General features: G+C 42.1%; 1 protein-coding gene across 2 annotated transcripts in view; it reads left to right on the forward strand.

The window, feature by feature from the left end:
• Positions 1–4,616: 4,616 nt before the first annotated feature.
• Positions 4,617–12,824, forward strand: part of fnip1 (folliculin interacting protein 1) — a 37,520-nt gene continuing 29,312 nt past the window's right edge. For both annotated transcript variants that reach the window (XM_079738339.1, XM_079738340.1), the window contains exon 1: positions 4,617–4,787. In XM_079738339.1, coding sequence (XP_079594465.1) covers positions 4,699–4,787 — 89 coding nt within the window. In that variant the 5' untranslated portion in view covers positions 4,617–4,698. The remainder of the gene's footprint in view (positions 4,788–12,824) is intronic.

Below are 12,824 nucleotides of genomic sequence, written 5' to 3' on the forward strand. Positions count from 1 at the left end.
TTTGAACAGCTCTGTGAAGAAATGGGCGCAGAGCACAAACGCCTTCTCTTGCACGCAGATGTCAGATGGCTGTCAAGGGGAAGGTCATTGGCCAGAGTGTTTGAGTTGCGAGAGCCGCTGCAGAGGTTTCTTACAGAAAAAAAGTCACCATTGGCAGCACATTTCAGAGATGAGCACTGGGTGTCCAAACTGGCTTACCTGTGTGACATATTCGGATTGCTTAATGAGCTCAACCTGACACTCCAGGGTAGAATGACGACTGTCTTTAAACTGGCAGATAAAGTTGCTGCATTTAAAGCCAAGCTTGATTTGTGGGGACGACGAGTGGACAGGGGAGTATTCGATATGTTCCAAACATTAGTGGGGATTTTGGGAGAGACAGAGGCAACGCCCATTCTCTCGCAGCTGGTGCGCGATCACCTTGTTGCGCTTTCAAATGAATTCAAACGTTACTTCCCATCCTCCAAAGATCCACGGCGAACGAATGAGTGGATCCATAACCCATTTGTCAATGTCCCGAATCACTTGTCAGTGCAGGAGGAAGATCAATTGATCGAAATAGCTAATGATGGTGGTCTTAAAAGTGTGTTTGAGCAAACCTCTCTGGCGGGTTTTTGGATCAAAACCAAAGCGGAGTATCCCGAGATATCCGTAAAAGTGCTGAAAACGTTGCTTCCATTTCCCACCACGTACATATGCGAGGCCGGGTTTTCGGCAATGACTGCCACTAAAACAAAATTGCGCAATCGATTGGACATTTCAAACACGCTAAGGGTGTCACTGTCTTCCATCACCCCCAGATGGAACCTTCTTGTTGCAGGGAAACAAGCACAGGGCTCCCACTGATTAAAATGAATTGTAGCCTATTCTGTGGCCTCACAAACGCGCGTTAAGTTCCCTTACTGACACTTTGTGTTGTGCATATTTACACTTGATAGATGTTACTTCAAGTTTAGTTCAATATAATTATGTTCATAGTTGTTAATTTTTCACTTGTTCAAGTTCACGTTCTTTTTTAAGAGTTTGTTACCTTCACTGTTCATAAATAACTGTAACTAGTTATTTTAAATGAATGCATGCACAACACTATATGAAATTATCAACAAATTGGCAACTCCTGCGCAACATAATCCAACCCCCCCCCCTCCAGGCCCCGCCCCGCCCCGCCCCGCCCCGCTGGTCCGTGAATTTTTTTGGAGAATCAAACCGGTCCTTGGTGCTGAAAAGGTTGGGGACCCCTGCTCTACAGCCTTTAACTGAACAATTACACAATAAACGGTCAAACTCTTGACATGAAAAATTATAATTTAAATCCACAAACAACGTATGTGCAATCCGGGGCATATAAAGACTGGGACCAGAAGATGATTACTTTCTCTCCATTAACCACTCATATTTTTCGATCTCATAGGTCCCATGGGCTCTAACGGAAGGGGCGCGACTTCGCCAATCTATTTAGAATCCAATCAGCTGGACTAAACCATGGACTAGACAGGTGGAACGTCAAGCACCACCCCTTTGGCTCTGCAGTGAGGTTGCCAAGCGACGGGCCGAGAGAGAACTTCTACCATAGATAACCACGTTTTTGTTGAGGTAATGTGGCCGCTGGTCGAGAGGACATTTCTCCTAACGGCGATAGGCCTTTAGGCCGAGTTTTGAAAGTAAATCTTTTCCGTTTAAAGTTCCAAAACAGACCAGCACCAGTCTTTCTTTTCTTTAGCCTGGGGATATTAGTAATGGGACGCAAACCCAAACAACTTGGCAGACCACTTCATATCAAAGATACGCCGATCAACACCAAACGGATCAAACACAAAAACAGTACGTCATGAACATAAACAGACATTTACACATTGTAGCAAGGTCAATATTTGTTTTGGTAAACTAGCCTCGTGAAAGCCATCCTGAATCTCGAGATATCTCCGGCAGGTCTGGCTATGCGAGACTACGTTAACTGTAGGCCTATTCCTTAAAAAAAATCCTGATTATTTTTGTCACTTTAAAGAGTATAGGAGACCATTAACTGAGAAAGTCAACATTTATCAACCACTGCTTGAGGAGACTGAGTTTGAAGAAACAGAAGTTCCAACTGCCCAAGGAAGCTTGGTGAGCTATCTATTGAATAAATCCAGCTGTATTTAATCATTTAATTTCCCATTACCTTTATTTAATTTGAATACAAATTAATCAACGCCACTTTCAAGGATTTCAGTGGTCAAACATTGCAAACATGTCACAAGTACACAACTACTGACCTTTATTTTAATGTTTCCCTTGTGTTTAAATGAATAGAACAATGTGGAGCCCGTTCAGTCCGATGTGCTCCGCCCGAGGGCCGTGTGCTGCAGCCAACTTAGTGTTAAAAACCTCGGCCAACCAAGTACCACCATTTCCAACACTAACAGAGATGCATCGTCACCAATGCCAACTCACAACAGTCCGATGACCCCCGCACCTTCGAATACTTTTGGGAACTTCGTGCGTTTTGAGTCCCCTGGAGATGATCCGATTGTCCTGGAGGCAGCTCTGGAAGCTTGGTCTGCATCGTCTGATCTAGAGTATGACACGTCTGCCAGCTACGACGTCTCTGATGGTAGCTCCAGTCCTTTATCCTCCACTACCTGTACCAGCAGCCTGCCATCCCCTGAAGTATTTCGCAATGAGTGCGACAAAGGGTCTCTGAGAGTGTTGGCATGTACGTGTCAAGCAAAAACAAAACATTTAAACATCCATTACGTCCATCTTTACGAAAATATTGAAGATATGTATGAGTAACGAGATTATTTTTGTACTCCCTCTTGATGTTTGCTACTGGTTTGGCTTGTAGTAAGGCCACTGGACTTCTCCATTGAGGAGGAGCTGCTGCATCCTAAAGTGAAGAACTCGACCCTGCTTGATGTCAGCAATGCTAATAATATTCGCATGGAACAGCCTCTCGACCTCTCCTACATCACAGGTGTCTGGTGGTGGGGGGTGGTAATTGTTGATGGGATTGGTGGATAGGTGTGATTCTTATTGGGAAATCTGTCAGTTATATTCAATATTAATTTATTCATTGAGTGTGACGCTCTCATCCAAAATGGCTGAATGTGCTCTAGGATACGTACAGGTATACTACAGACTGTTATGATCGAACCCAGTACCTTAGTGGCTGGACGTGAAAAACCCTTAGCCATGACACTAACCTTGGATAGGGAAAATCTGAATTGGATGTCAAAGAAAAGTGAGTGAGACTGAAATGAGTAGTGAATACGAATCTTAAAGCTTTAAATGGGATGCACTGTCTAGGTGTAGTGGGCAACTCTACTTTAAAGTGAGCTTACATTTGTTTTTTTTGTGTTTGTCTTTGGATTGAATCCATAGGAGCCAAAGTTGTATCTAGGAGAGGCTGCAACCATTTTGTTTCAGGTAGACCATGCATTTTTGGGTAGGGTTAAAAACAAAACAAAGTGTAAAATGGTGTAGTCTTTTTGAAAACCGTTTTTTATAATGTACACTTTTCTGTGTTATCTGTCCATTCCTGTCGAGAATGGAAAAGATACGCCAATGTGTATCAGGCCCTCAAATGCTAATGTATTATTTTTTTACCCTCATTCTAGACCGGAATTTTAAGAAGATTTCACCAAAGGTAAGGAATGCTACACTATACAATGCTTATGTTAAAATGAGATTGCCATTACTTGTGTTTCATACATTCATATTTGTAATAGTTCAGGGGCATTGTTTTGACTTCACATGTTTAACAGTCTAGGCCCTCAATTGGAGCCCCTTTAGTCGAGGTCCAGCAAAAGGTACACATCCACAGGCCTGTTTTTGATGTGACCCTGAGACCGACCGATGCCACCCAAGATGCCCAGGCTGCATTCCAAACACGCATTAAGGAGTCCATGGGGAAGGTGAAGGCTGAAATATTTGATGTGCAGTCCAAACCTCATTTCCCCAGAAGACCAGGTCAGAACCCCCCCCGCATATTCAACTTCACCTGCCTTGAAGACTGTGATGCCTTTTTTCAGAGATTGAGAGATCGCTACGCCAGACTAAGGAGCTTTCCTCTCTTTCTTCAAACAAACAATGGTGTCCCAAGCCGAGATGTTCTCTTATAAAGCATGCACACATTTGTGCAATATTGTCATTGGGAACAATTTGGGCAGCCGCAAACTAACCACCAGATGTCAGGCTTTCTTCGTTGGATTATAATATGGTGAATATAAATAAGGTTTTGTTGCACAGTTCTTGGTGTTTAAAATAAAAAATACGTATGTCTTTCATTTGTTCTGACATATTTTGCTCGTCCCATACTTATTTTTATATAACCTTGCTTCTACGGAAATCTTAACTGTAATTTGAAACAGTATTTATGGCCTTAAAGTCTGAAGCATTGCTTATGGCTTCAATGTTGGTGAACATTAGCGATACCGAAATAATTCTTAAATTCGTCGCACAACCATTATAGTCAGAGCATAACATAGATAATTTACCACGTGGTGTTCAGCAGGGAAATAATCCAGCCAATCGTTTATTTTGTTTGGATGTCAGCGGGCGAACAACCAATCAGAAAAATGCAGAGGGTTTCCAAGCAGTTCGTGGTGTGACTAATGCTTGTCATATGACTCTGACACAAATGGAGACAATTGCAAATAACAAGATTAGCTTTTGTATTTGAGACGGACCGTTTGTACCGATTTGTTTGGGTACACAATGCCCCCGACGCTTTTTCAGAAGCTTTTTAACAAGAGAAATGCATTATCGCCTCCGCCAAGATCCAGCAAAGATGATCCAGCTTTTAGGTAGGTTCTGTGTGGTGTGGCTGTACTTTCCATTATTGTCATTACGGTGGCTGGGACGAGGTGGTTCAGCGAGAGAATGGTCATATTTGACATGGCTGGCGCTTTGCAGATCAAAGTGGTAACGTGTAAATACTTTCTAAAACTCAAATTATCTTTCATCATTCTTAAAAATTAAGTGTGGTAAATGTAGGAGAGAAAGCTAACAGCAGCTAACGGATGCTAGCAAGCTGCACACGCCGTCTCAGTGGAGCTCCCACTGTATTGCCTCGTGACTCGTGTTTGTTTACTTTAAATTGGTATTTTGATTGTATGTATTTGATTGCATGTATACAAATATATATATAGTAGTCGCTGTGTTAAAAAGCGTGATATAGTCATAATCGAATAAGTTGCAATTGACTCTGCGTTATTTCACCCTGCTTTCAATAGTCAAGTGTTTTTGTATTATTTAGAGTTTAGTCTGATGACGTTTCCTGGTGTCTAACATGGAATAGTAATAGTGAGTTTGTCCACTTCCTCCGAATAGTGGTCAATACAAGAATGCGTGTGTTTTAATGCATTGGTGATCATAAGATGGATAACGTGGTGCAAAATACAGCCAAGTTTACATCCAACCTGAGGGTTGAAAGGTGTGCTCCGTGCCATCAGCGAACCAACAACATGCACAGTACGTGCTCTGAATGCGCGTGGACTGTTTGGTCTATAATAAAGGGGAGTCGCTGCCAACCTCTGCGGACGCGTATAGCCGTTGCTGCCGCTACGCCTGGAGAACAAACGAAATTTGATGGGACTGCGTTTCAAGTTGTGCATGAAAAATATGTCCATTCAACTCCTTAGCTTGTTTTCTTGTGCATGGTGTTATAGCAAGACGCCTACATGTCAACAAGTCTGAATACGTCTGAATACATCTACTAATGGTAATTGAAGTTTGAGCCGGTTTATAAAGCGATTTTACTAGGAGGCAGTGTAAAGCGCAAAAGTACAATATTAGTATATCTAGATTCTAGAAGATACTGAGGGCTTACACATTTATGGCACAATCATGAGTAATAATGAATGTTATAATTTTTATTAACTTTTCATGAGTTAACAGACATATTTTCATAATTTGAAATTAACTTTCAGATCAAGACAACATTTTTTTTGCCCCTCTGTCATGTCTTGTTTGCTATCCTCTGAGTTGCTCTGCTAGTCCTGTTGTTGAACTGTGCCCTGGCCTGCACGCACACCCACGTACACGTACACACACACACACACACACACACACACACACACACACACACACACACACACACACACACACACACTGTCACAGAATCACTCACGTGGCCTCCAGAATACCAGTTAGGGCACCCGGGCTGGCTGACCCTCTGAGGGAAGCCTAAAAAGCAGCTCTTATTTCCCAGGCTGCCGCACAGGGCACCCAAGCAAGCATACTGTACATTTCACTGCGTCATACAGCCCATTCTATCCTGCGCTGCATGCTAAACATACTACCTTCTTCACCTCATCCTCAGTGTGCACTGTTTGTAGGCCTACATAATGCTAGCATTATATGTATATCTATACAGATTGTGTATTTTGTCTTTCTGAGATTCAGACTCATGGTTGATCTACTCCATTCATTCTTTGGTGATACACATTGAATGATAAACATTGGCTCATCCATTCATTCCGTTATACATTTTGCTACAAATTGGGCATGCAAATAAAAGTTCACATGAAGCTTTGCATATTGTAACTTAAATTCCACATTGCACATTTGGATACAGGCCTGTTGGTGTGGGGAGCACATCCTTACATTTTCTTTGTTTATTTAACAAGGTCTATGTCATGCCAAAATGTTTCGGTCATATCCGTTACCTCTTAGTAGCACATTATTCAGGCGAATGCTTTTTGTAGTTTCATGTGTGAGTTGGTCTCATCTGAGACTGTCGTCAATCTCACTGTGTGTGTGTGTGTGTGTGTGTGTGTGTGTGTGTGTGTGTGTGTGTGTGTGTGAAGAACAACAATGTACCACATATGTAAACCGCTTGTGACTCAGGAAATTGTTATTCACCACTATATTGTCATTACATCAGTGTCAAAAAATGGTCTTAAAATGATGTCATAGTTTATTGTAATAATTTCTTGGACAATATATCATCCAAGAAAAAAGTTGTTTAAGTGACAGGCCTACTGGCTTCTGTTGCATTGTGTATGTATAAAATAATAGTGTGATGCTTGCATATTTGGAAACAGACATGAATTTTGGCACAGGGCTTGTTAAGACGCGTGTCGTCATAGCCTATCAAGGGCATTTTAAGCGGACACACTCAGTCTTCCCAGAACTGCAGGGACAAAAAAACAAATACACATAGAGGTTTTCACGGTAGCATCACATTGAGTTTGTATGTTTGGCTCACATAAAGGTGCTCTTTCATTTTGTACACATTGTAATTTTAAAATGTGCAATGCCGCTGTGGATCGTTTAATCAAAACAACAACAAAATACATAGTTTGATGTGTAAAATAGCGCGGGCACTGGTGAAAATCCATCTGGCATGATCTTCGGCAGAACTCATGTTCACTGATGGGTTAAATGTATTAAAGTTTTGTTCATGTTACGTTTATTGACGTTATTTAATTTCATTGTATTGAAATTGTTGTAACGTAACGTTACCTCGCTAAGATACCATTGATTAATAGACTGCTCAAACAGATGAAGTGGGGAATTTCAATAAAAACTTTAGGAGCATGTTGTAACGTTATGGCAAAACTGACTCATTACACTGTTTCCCACATGAGTAGATTTTGGTGGTAGCTGACAGGAGGGGAGCAGGCAGGGGCTGGGTTGAACTTTTTTTTTTTTAGTAGTTGGAAAGCTATTGGATGTTAAACAGATATTCACGTTTCAGTATTACTCCGGCGTGAAGCGGGAAACTAAAGACGGGATCAGCACTCAGAGTGCTGTGTCTGGTGGTCTGCAAAGGACACCATCTGGCAGCAGCACTCTTCTCCATAGAGCTGTCGTTTAGGTCCATATTGCTGCACGACAGGCCATTTACAAAGTACATAGGTCTAGTTGTTTTTACATATTTGAATACAGAAATTTGTCGCAGCTTTTTGCGAGCACCTCTCTCGTGGTTGTGTGTTAAGAGGGGTGGCTGTTTTATTTCAAGGTGCCTGGAGACAGTTGAATACACACGATTGACTTGAACTCACCCATGATCACCCAGGATGGATAAATGTTCAAATGACATTTAACATTCACATTTATTTAGCAGATGCTTTTACCCAAAGTGACTTACAATAAGTACATTTGTTAGAATGAGAGTATTGGTATGGGAGAGAACCTGCTTTTGAGTTGCTTTATTTTCAGAAGGAACTCAGCCGGGTTAAGTAACCGTGTTCAGAGCCCTTTGCCTGAAGCAAACTGCTAATCTTCTCCTCAACACATTCATGTGATTCTGTGTCATGCACCCTAGATGCCTTTGCAACACATTGTAACAACGGTATCATGGGATGCTGATTCCGTAGCTCTGAATCCCACTTACGCATGCACATACAGAAACACACACACCATGTGAGAACCTGTTGTGCCTGCTAGCCAAAGCTGTTTCCTAGGCAACATCCAAGCTTTTCTCGCAAGTTTGTCATGAAATATCGCAACAATGTTTTCCTGCACTTGAAATGGCTCAAACATGTCTCACAGAACCGCATTCAAACAAAACTGCATCTTCTCCCTACTTTATTATCAAAACCATGTAAACAAAGGCCTCACTTAAGTTTATTGAACATAATGCACATTTCAGAACTATTTCAATTGTTTGTATTTTAGTAATGTGACCTATCAATAGTTGTGAATAGTATTCACAACTACATTGATATTTGATGTTGAACCTCAGTGGTGGTTATGTAGCTATATATATAATATAATATATGTTTAGCCTGGGGCTGGTAGAGTAGACGAGGAACGCCAAAACCCAGAAGACTAGTGGCTTGAAGGCTGACCTCGCTTTAAAGACGACTTCCGTCTCCGGCCCATATCCACTCATTTACCCATATATACCCTCCATCTCCTCTCATTTACCCATATATACCCTCCATCTCCTTTCATTTACCCATATATACCCTCATCTCCTCTCATTTACCCGTATATACCCTCCATCTCCTCTCATTTACCTATATATATATATACCCTCCATATCCTCTTATTTACCCATGTATACCCTGTATATTCTCTCATTCACCCGTGTTTTACGTCCATCCCCCCTGCTTGTACTACTACTACTACTGCTGCTCAAACTCATCTTAGTCCAGCTCTGTCTATGCAGTACAATTGTTTTGGATGAATCTGCCTTGATTCAGAATGATTCTAAGTCCCAAATCAAGGAGATGCCCCTCTCCCGTGGCTGCATTCGTATTGCTTTCCACACTGCTCACTGTTGGGCGAGCGATGCTACCGGAGACCGTGGAGTTAGCCTCCGGCCGCTGTCGTCTCCTCCTCTGTCAGTCATGTGAGGGCTGGAATGCAGAAGTCCTCCTCGCTCAGTACCTGTGTGTGTGTGTGTGTGTGTGTGTGTGTGTGTGTGTGTGTTTGTGTGTGTGTGTGTGTGACAATGTACCACATAATTAAACCGCTTGTGATTCGGGAATTTGTGTGTCACCAACAACTTTTGTTTTTGCAGGGAGTATCTGTTGATACCTATTGTTATTCTATGGTCTGGGTATTCCCCAATTGCACAAAGGTTTGAATGATCAGCCCACAATCGAGATGGATGAAAGATTCGGACACTGGGTTTACAGCCCTTACTTTACATGCTGAACATTTTTGCTTCTCTGACCCATAATGTCCATCTGGGTAGTTTTCTCTACAGTGAAAACTTCCGAACCAAAGCTTTAAATGACATTTTACATTTTACATTTAGGGCATTTAGCAGACGCTTTTATCCAAAGCGACTTACAAGAAGTGCATTTGTTACAATAAGTACATTTGTCATAAGAAGTGAAACAATATATCGCTGTCGGTACAGTACAGATGTTCATAGAACCAAGTGCAAGTATTACAATCGCTAGGCTAACCCATTCCCCGTGTAAAGCAACGATAGCAGCTACTGTAGACGCTACAGAACTGGAAACTTTCCATGCGTATATAGAGGATACCTTCCTCAACATGTGTATACAGTTCTGTGTTGAGGGTCAATTACAGTATTGCTCTTACGTCGCCGGCTGGTGCCCCAAAATCACACAAAAACGGCATCTACTATGAAACCTGTGTGTGTGTGTGTGTGTGTGTGTGTGTGTCAGTGAGAGATTTTTGGTAGTAAAAAAAGCCCCGCCCCTGTCGGAGGCGTGGTTGCATCTAGGAGTAATGACATGCCCCGTGAACCGCTAAAAGGACGGTCTCTGTGGTGGCGGTTGGGGGCTGTGAACACCTCCAGGGACTTTTAGCAGCCCGAGATCTATTTATCATTTTATTTGTCTATTTTTTAAGCAGGCGCAAAACTAAGGCCACTGCTGACCCTCAGAAACGTGTTTGATAGTAGGGCAGCCTGGTTGGTAGGCAATGCAAAAGCTGTTTTAAATATCGCAAGCTTGACTCTGTGTTCTTCGCTATGGGTCTAGTTCTTCTGCTCAGTGGGCATGTCACATGTCATGCTTGAATTTAGTTTTAGCAATAAGTGTGTTGTTAATATGTTTTTGTCAATTTTTTTTTCGTATGTAGATACTCACATCTCAATGAATAATCCGTACTTGTGTTGGAGAAAAAAAAAGTCTAGACTGAGTTTTGTATCGCAATCTAATCAGAGGGGAAAAAAATGAATGGAAACTTCTATTAGCATCTTCGTTTAACAACCACTCCTACTTGTGATTTCACACTGCAAAATGTGAGACAGTAATTAGAAAGGGTAAAAAAAGACACTGCCACCAGTTGGCCTAGAGCAATACAGAAACCACTGATTGCTTGTTGGTAGACGCTGTACACTGCTTGTGTTAAAGTAAGTTTCAATCATTTCTTTGTCATTTTAGTATTGCTAATGCTTTGACTTTACTAAGTGAAAAACCATTCAATCATGTTTCAATTTGCCTGTTGCTTCCAAATTCCTCATTTAAGTTAAATCTTGCTTTGGTGTTTCTCTGATCCAAAAAGTTTTTCCCTGTTTATAGTTAACTGTTTCAGGGCTCCAGACTGCGACCAAATGGTCGCATTTTGCGAACAAAATTTGAATGTGTTTTTTTTTTTTTACACGTTAAACGTGGAAGGGGCGCGTCAATGAATCCGGAATCTTTAGCAGGCCAATGGGATAGGGAATGGCCACTGTAAGTGGCTAATGTGTCGAGGGGGAGGGTCCTAGAGATTATCGAGCGCGAGTAAACGTCTGTGCGTAGGAGAAAGATTTCACAACCTGCTACGTGCGTTTACAATGAGCATGCAAACTATTGACTCGTTCTTCCGACCTTTGGCTAGTGTGCCAGTGCAAGTCAGTCCTGCACGGGTCGTTTTATCCAAATTGTGCGGGTTACCCGAACCAGTGCAGGACTCTGTTTCAGGTGCCATAAAGGGCTTTTCACACGGGAGGCGTTTGTCGTGCCTGATAATGCATTCTCAATGGAGAGGCGAGCGGGCAGAGAGGAGGCGTCAAGCGGTACGACAAGCGGGCGCACTCCCGTAAAACTGTCGCTTCCGTGCTTGTCGAACGCATGCATGCGCAAACTTGGAAACCGTTGGGATAGATGAGAATCACAATAAAATGTGACACTAAATTTGAAACAGCACATTGTAATTCCTGCATCAATTATCAAACTAGTTATTAGTAATGCAGTGAAAATTAGTAGAAATGTGAATATTTGGTTGGCATGTTGATTAACGGTGTGTGCCCCTAAAATTTCTGGTTGCGCCCCTAAAATTTTCAGTTAGGGGGCACAGTGCACCGTGTGAAAAAACTAAGTCTGGAGCCCAGTGTTTAGCACTTGGTACAGGATCCCAAGTTGGTTGGATCAATTTGTTAGGCTTGGATCTTTGGGCCAGAAGATGCATTGTTGGAACCTAACCAATGAAAAGGGAGGGACTTGATCACATGTATGGTGACACTGCACTAATGTATCACATGCATGATCATATAATTATATTACAATACACAACTTTACAGTCTGTGAGGACTTCCCATCCAAAATAAATCTAGATACAAGAGTATTTCTGATGATTGGATATGGTTGTTGCGCTTGAAGATGGCCAGCATTGCACACACACACACACACACACACACACACACCGGGTTAACACCGATCACCTGACAGTCTCATGTTGTGTGAATTTTGTTCACTGCTATTCTTAGGAGCTACTTTGACAGAGCGAGGGGAGGGTGATAGTGGGGCAACGGAGAGAGAGAGAGAGTGCTTGGGAACAATCTCAACCGAAATGCAAGGATGCCCAGGTAGGCGCAAACTGAATTGATCTAAATCCTTTCAATGTGCTCAAGAGCTTGATGGAATTTAAATTTATGTTTTGGGCGTTTGGCAGACGCTTTTATCCCAAGTGACAAAGTTTATCTGGAACGATGGCACTAGTGTGTGGGAAGATGGTGATTCCTTTACGAAGGCTGATCTGTGCCAGTTGGGTGTGTGACTGACTGTTCGCAGTCAGTCACGTGAAGCAGTGCTATCTTAGTGGCAGAGCTTGGTGAAAGTGTAGATTTATACATTCAGTGTGGTTAAGTAATGTAATGGATGAGGGCAGATAGGGATTCTGTGCAGTGACCAACAAGGGCAATTGGCTGTGTAGTGGTCTATGTTTAGCTTCAAGGCTGTTTCGTTGTATACAAAAACTAGCGGAAAAGCACTTCAACTTCAAAGATTTAATTCAGCTGCTGGCAACTTGAGTTACAATAGGGAGTTTGAAATTGGCTGTTCTGTTGTTTTTGTGTGTGTGTGTGTGTGTGTGTGTGTGTGTGTGTGTGTGTGTTTTGCTGGTGTATTTGTTAATGCATCCTTCAGGCAGGTCATGCACTACTTTTGTGAATGACTCGCGTCACATGCTTCCTATGGTACACTTCC

This window comes from Pollachius pollachius (assembly GCF_949987615.1).
Source record: "Pollachius pollachius genome assembly, chromosome: 6".
Lineage (NCBI taxonomy): Eukaryota > Metazoa > Chordata > Actinopteri > Gadiformes > Gadidae > Pollachius > Pollachius pollachius.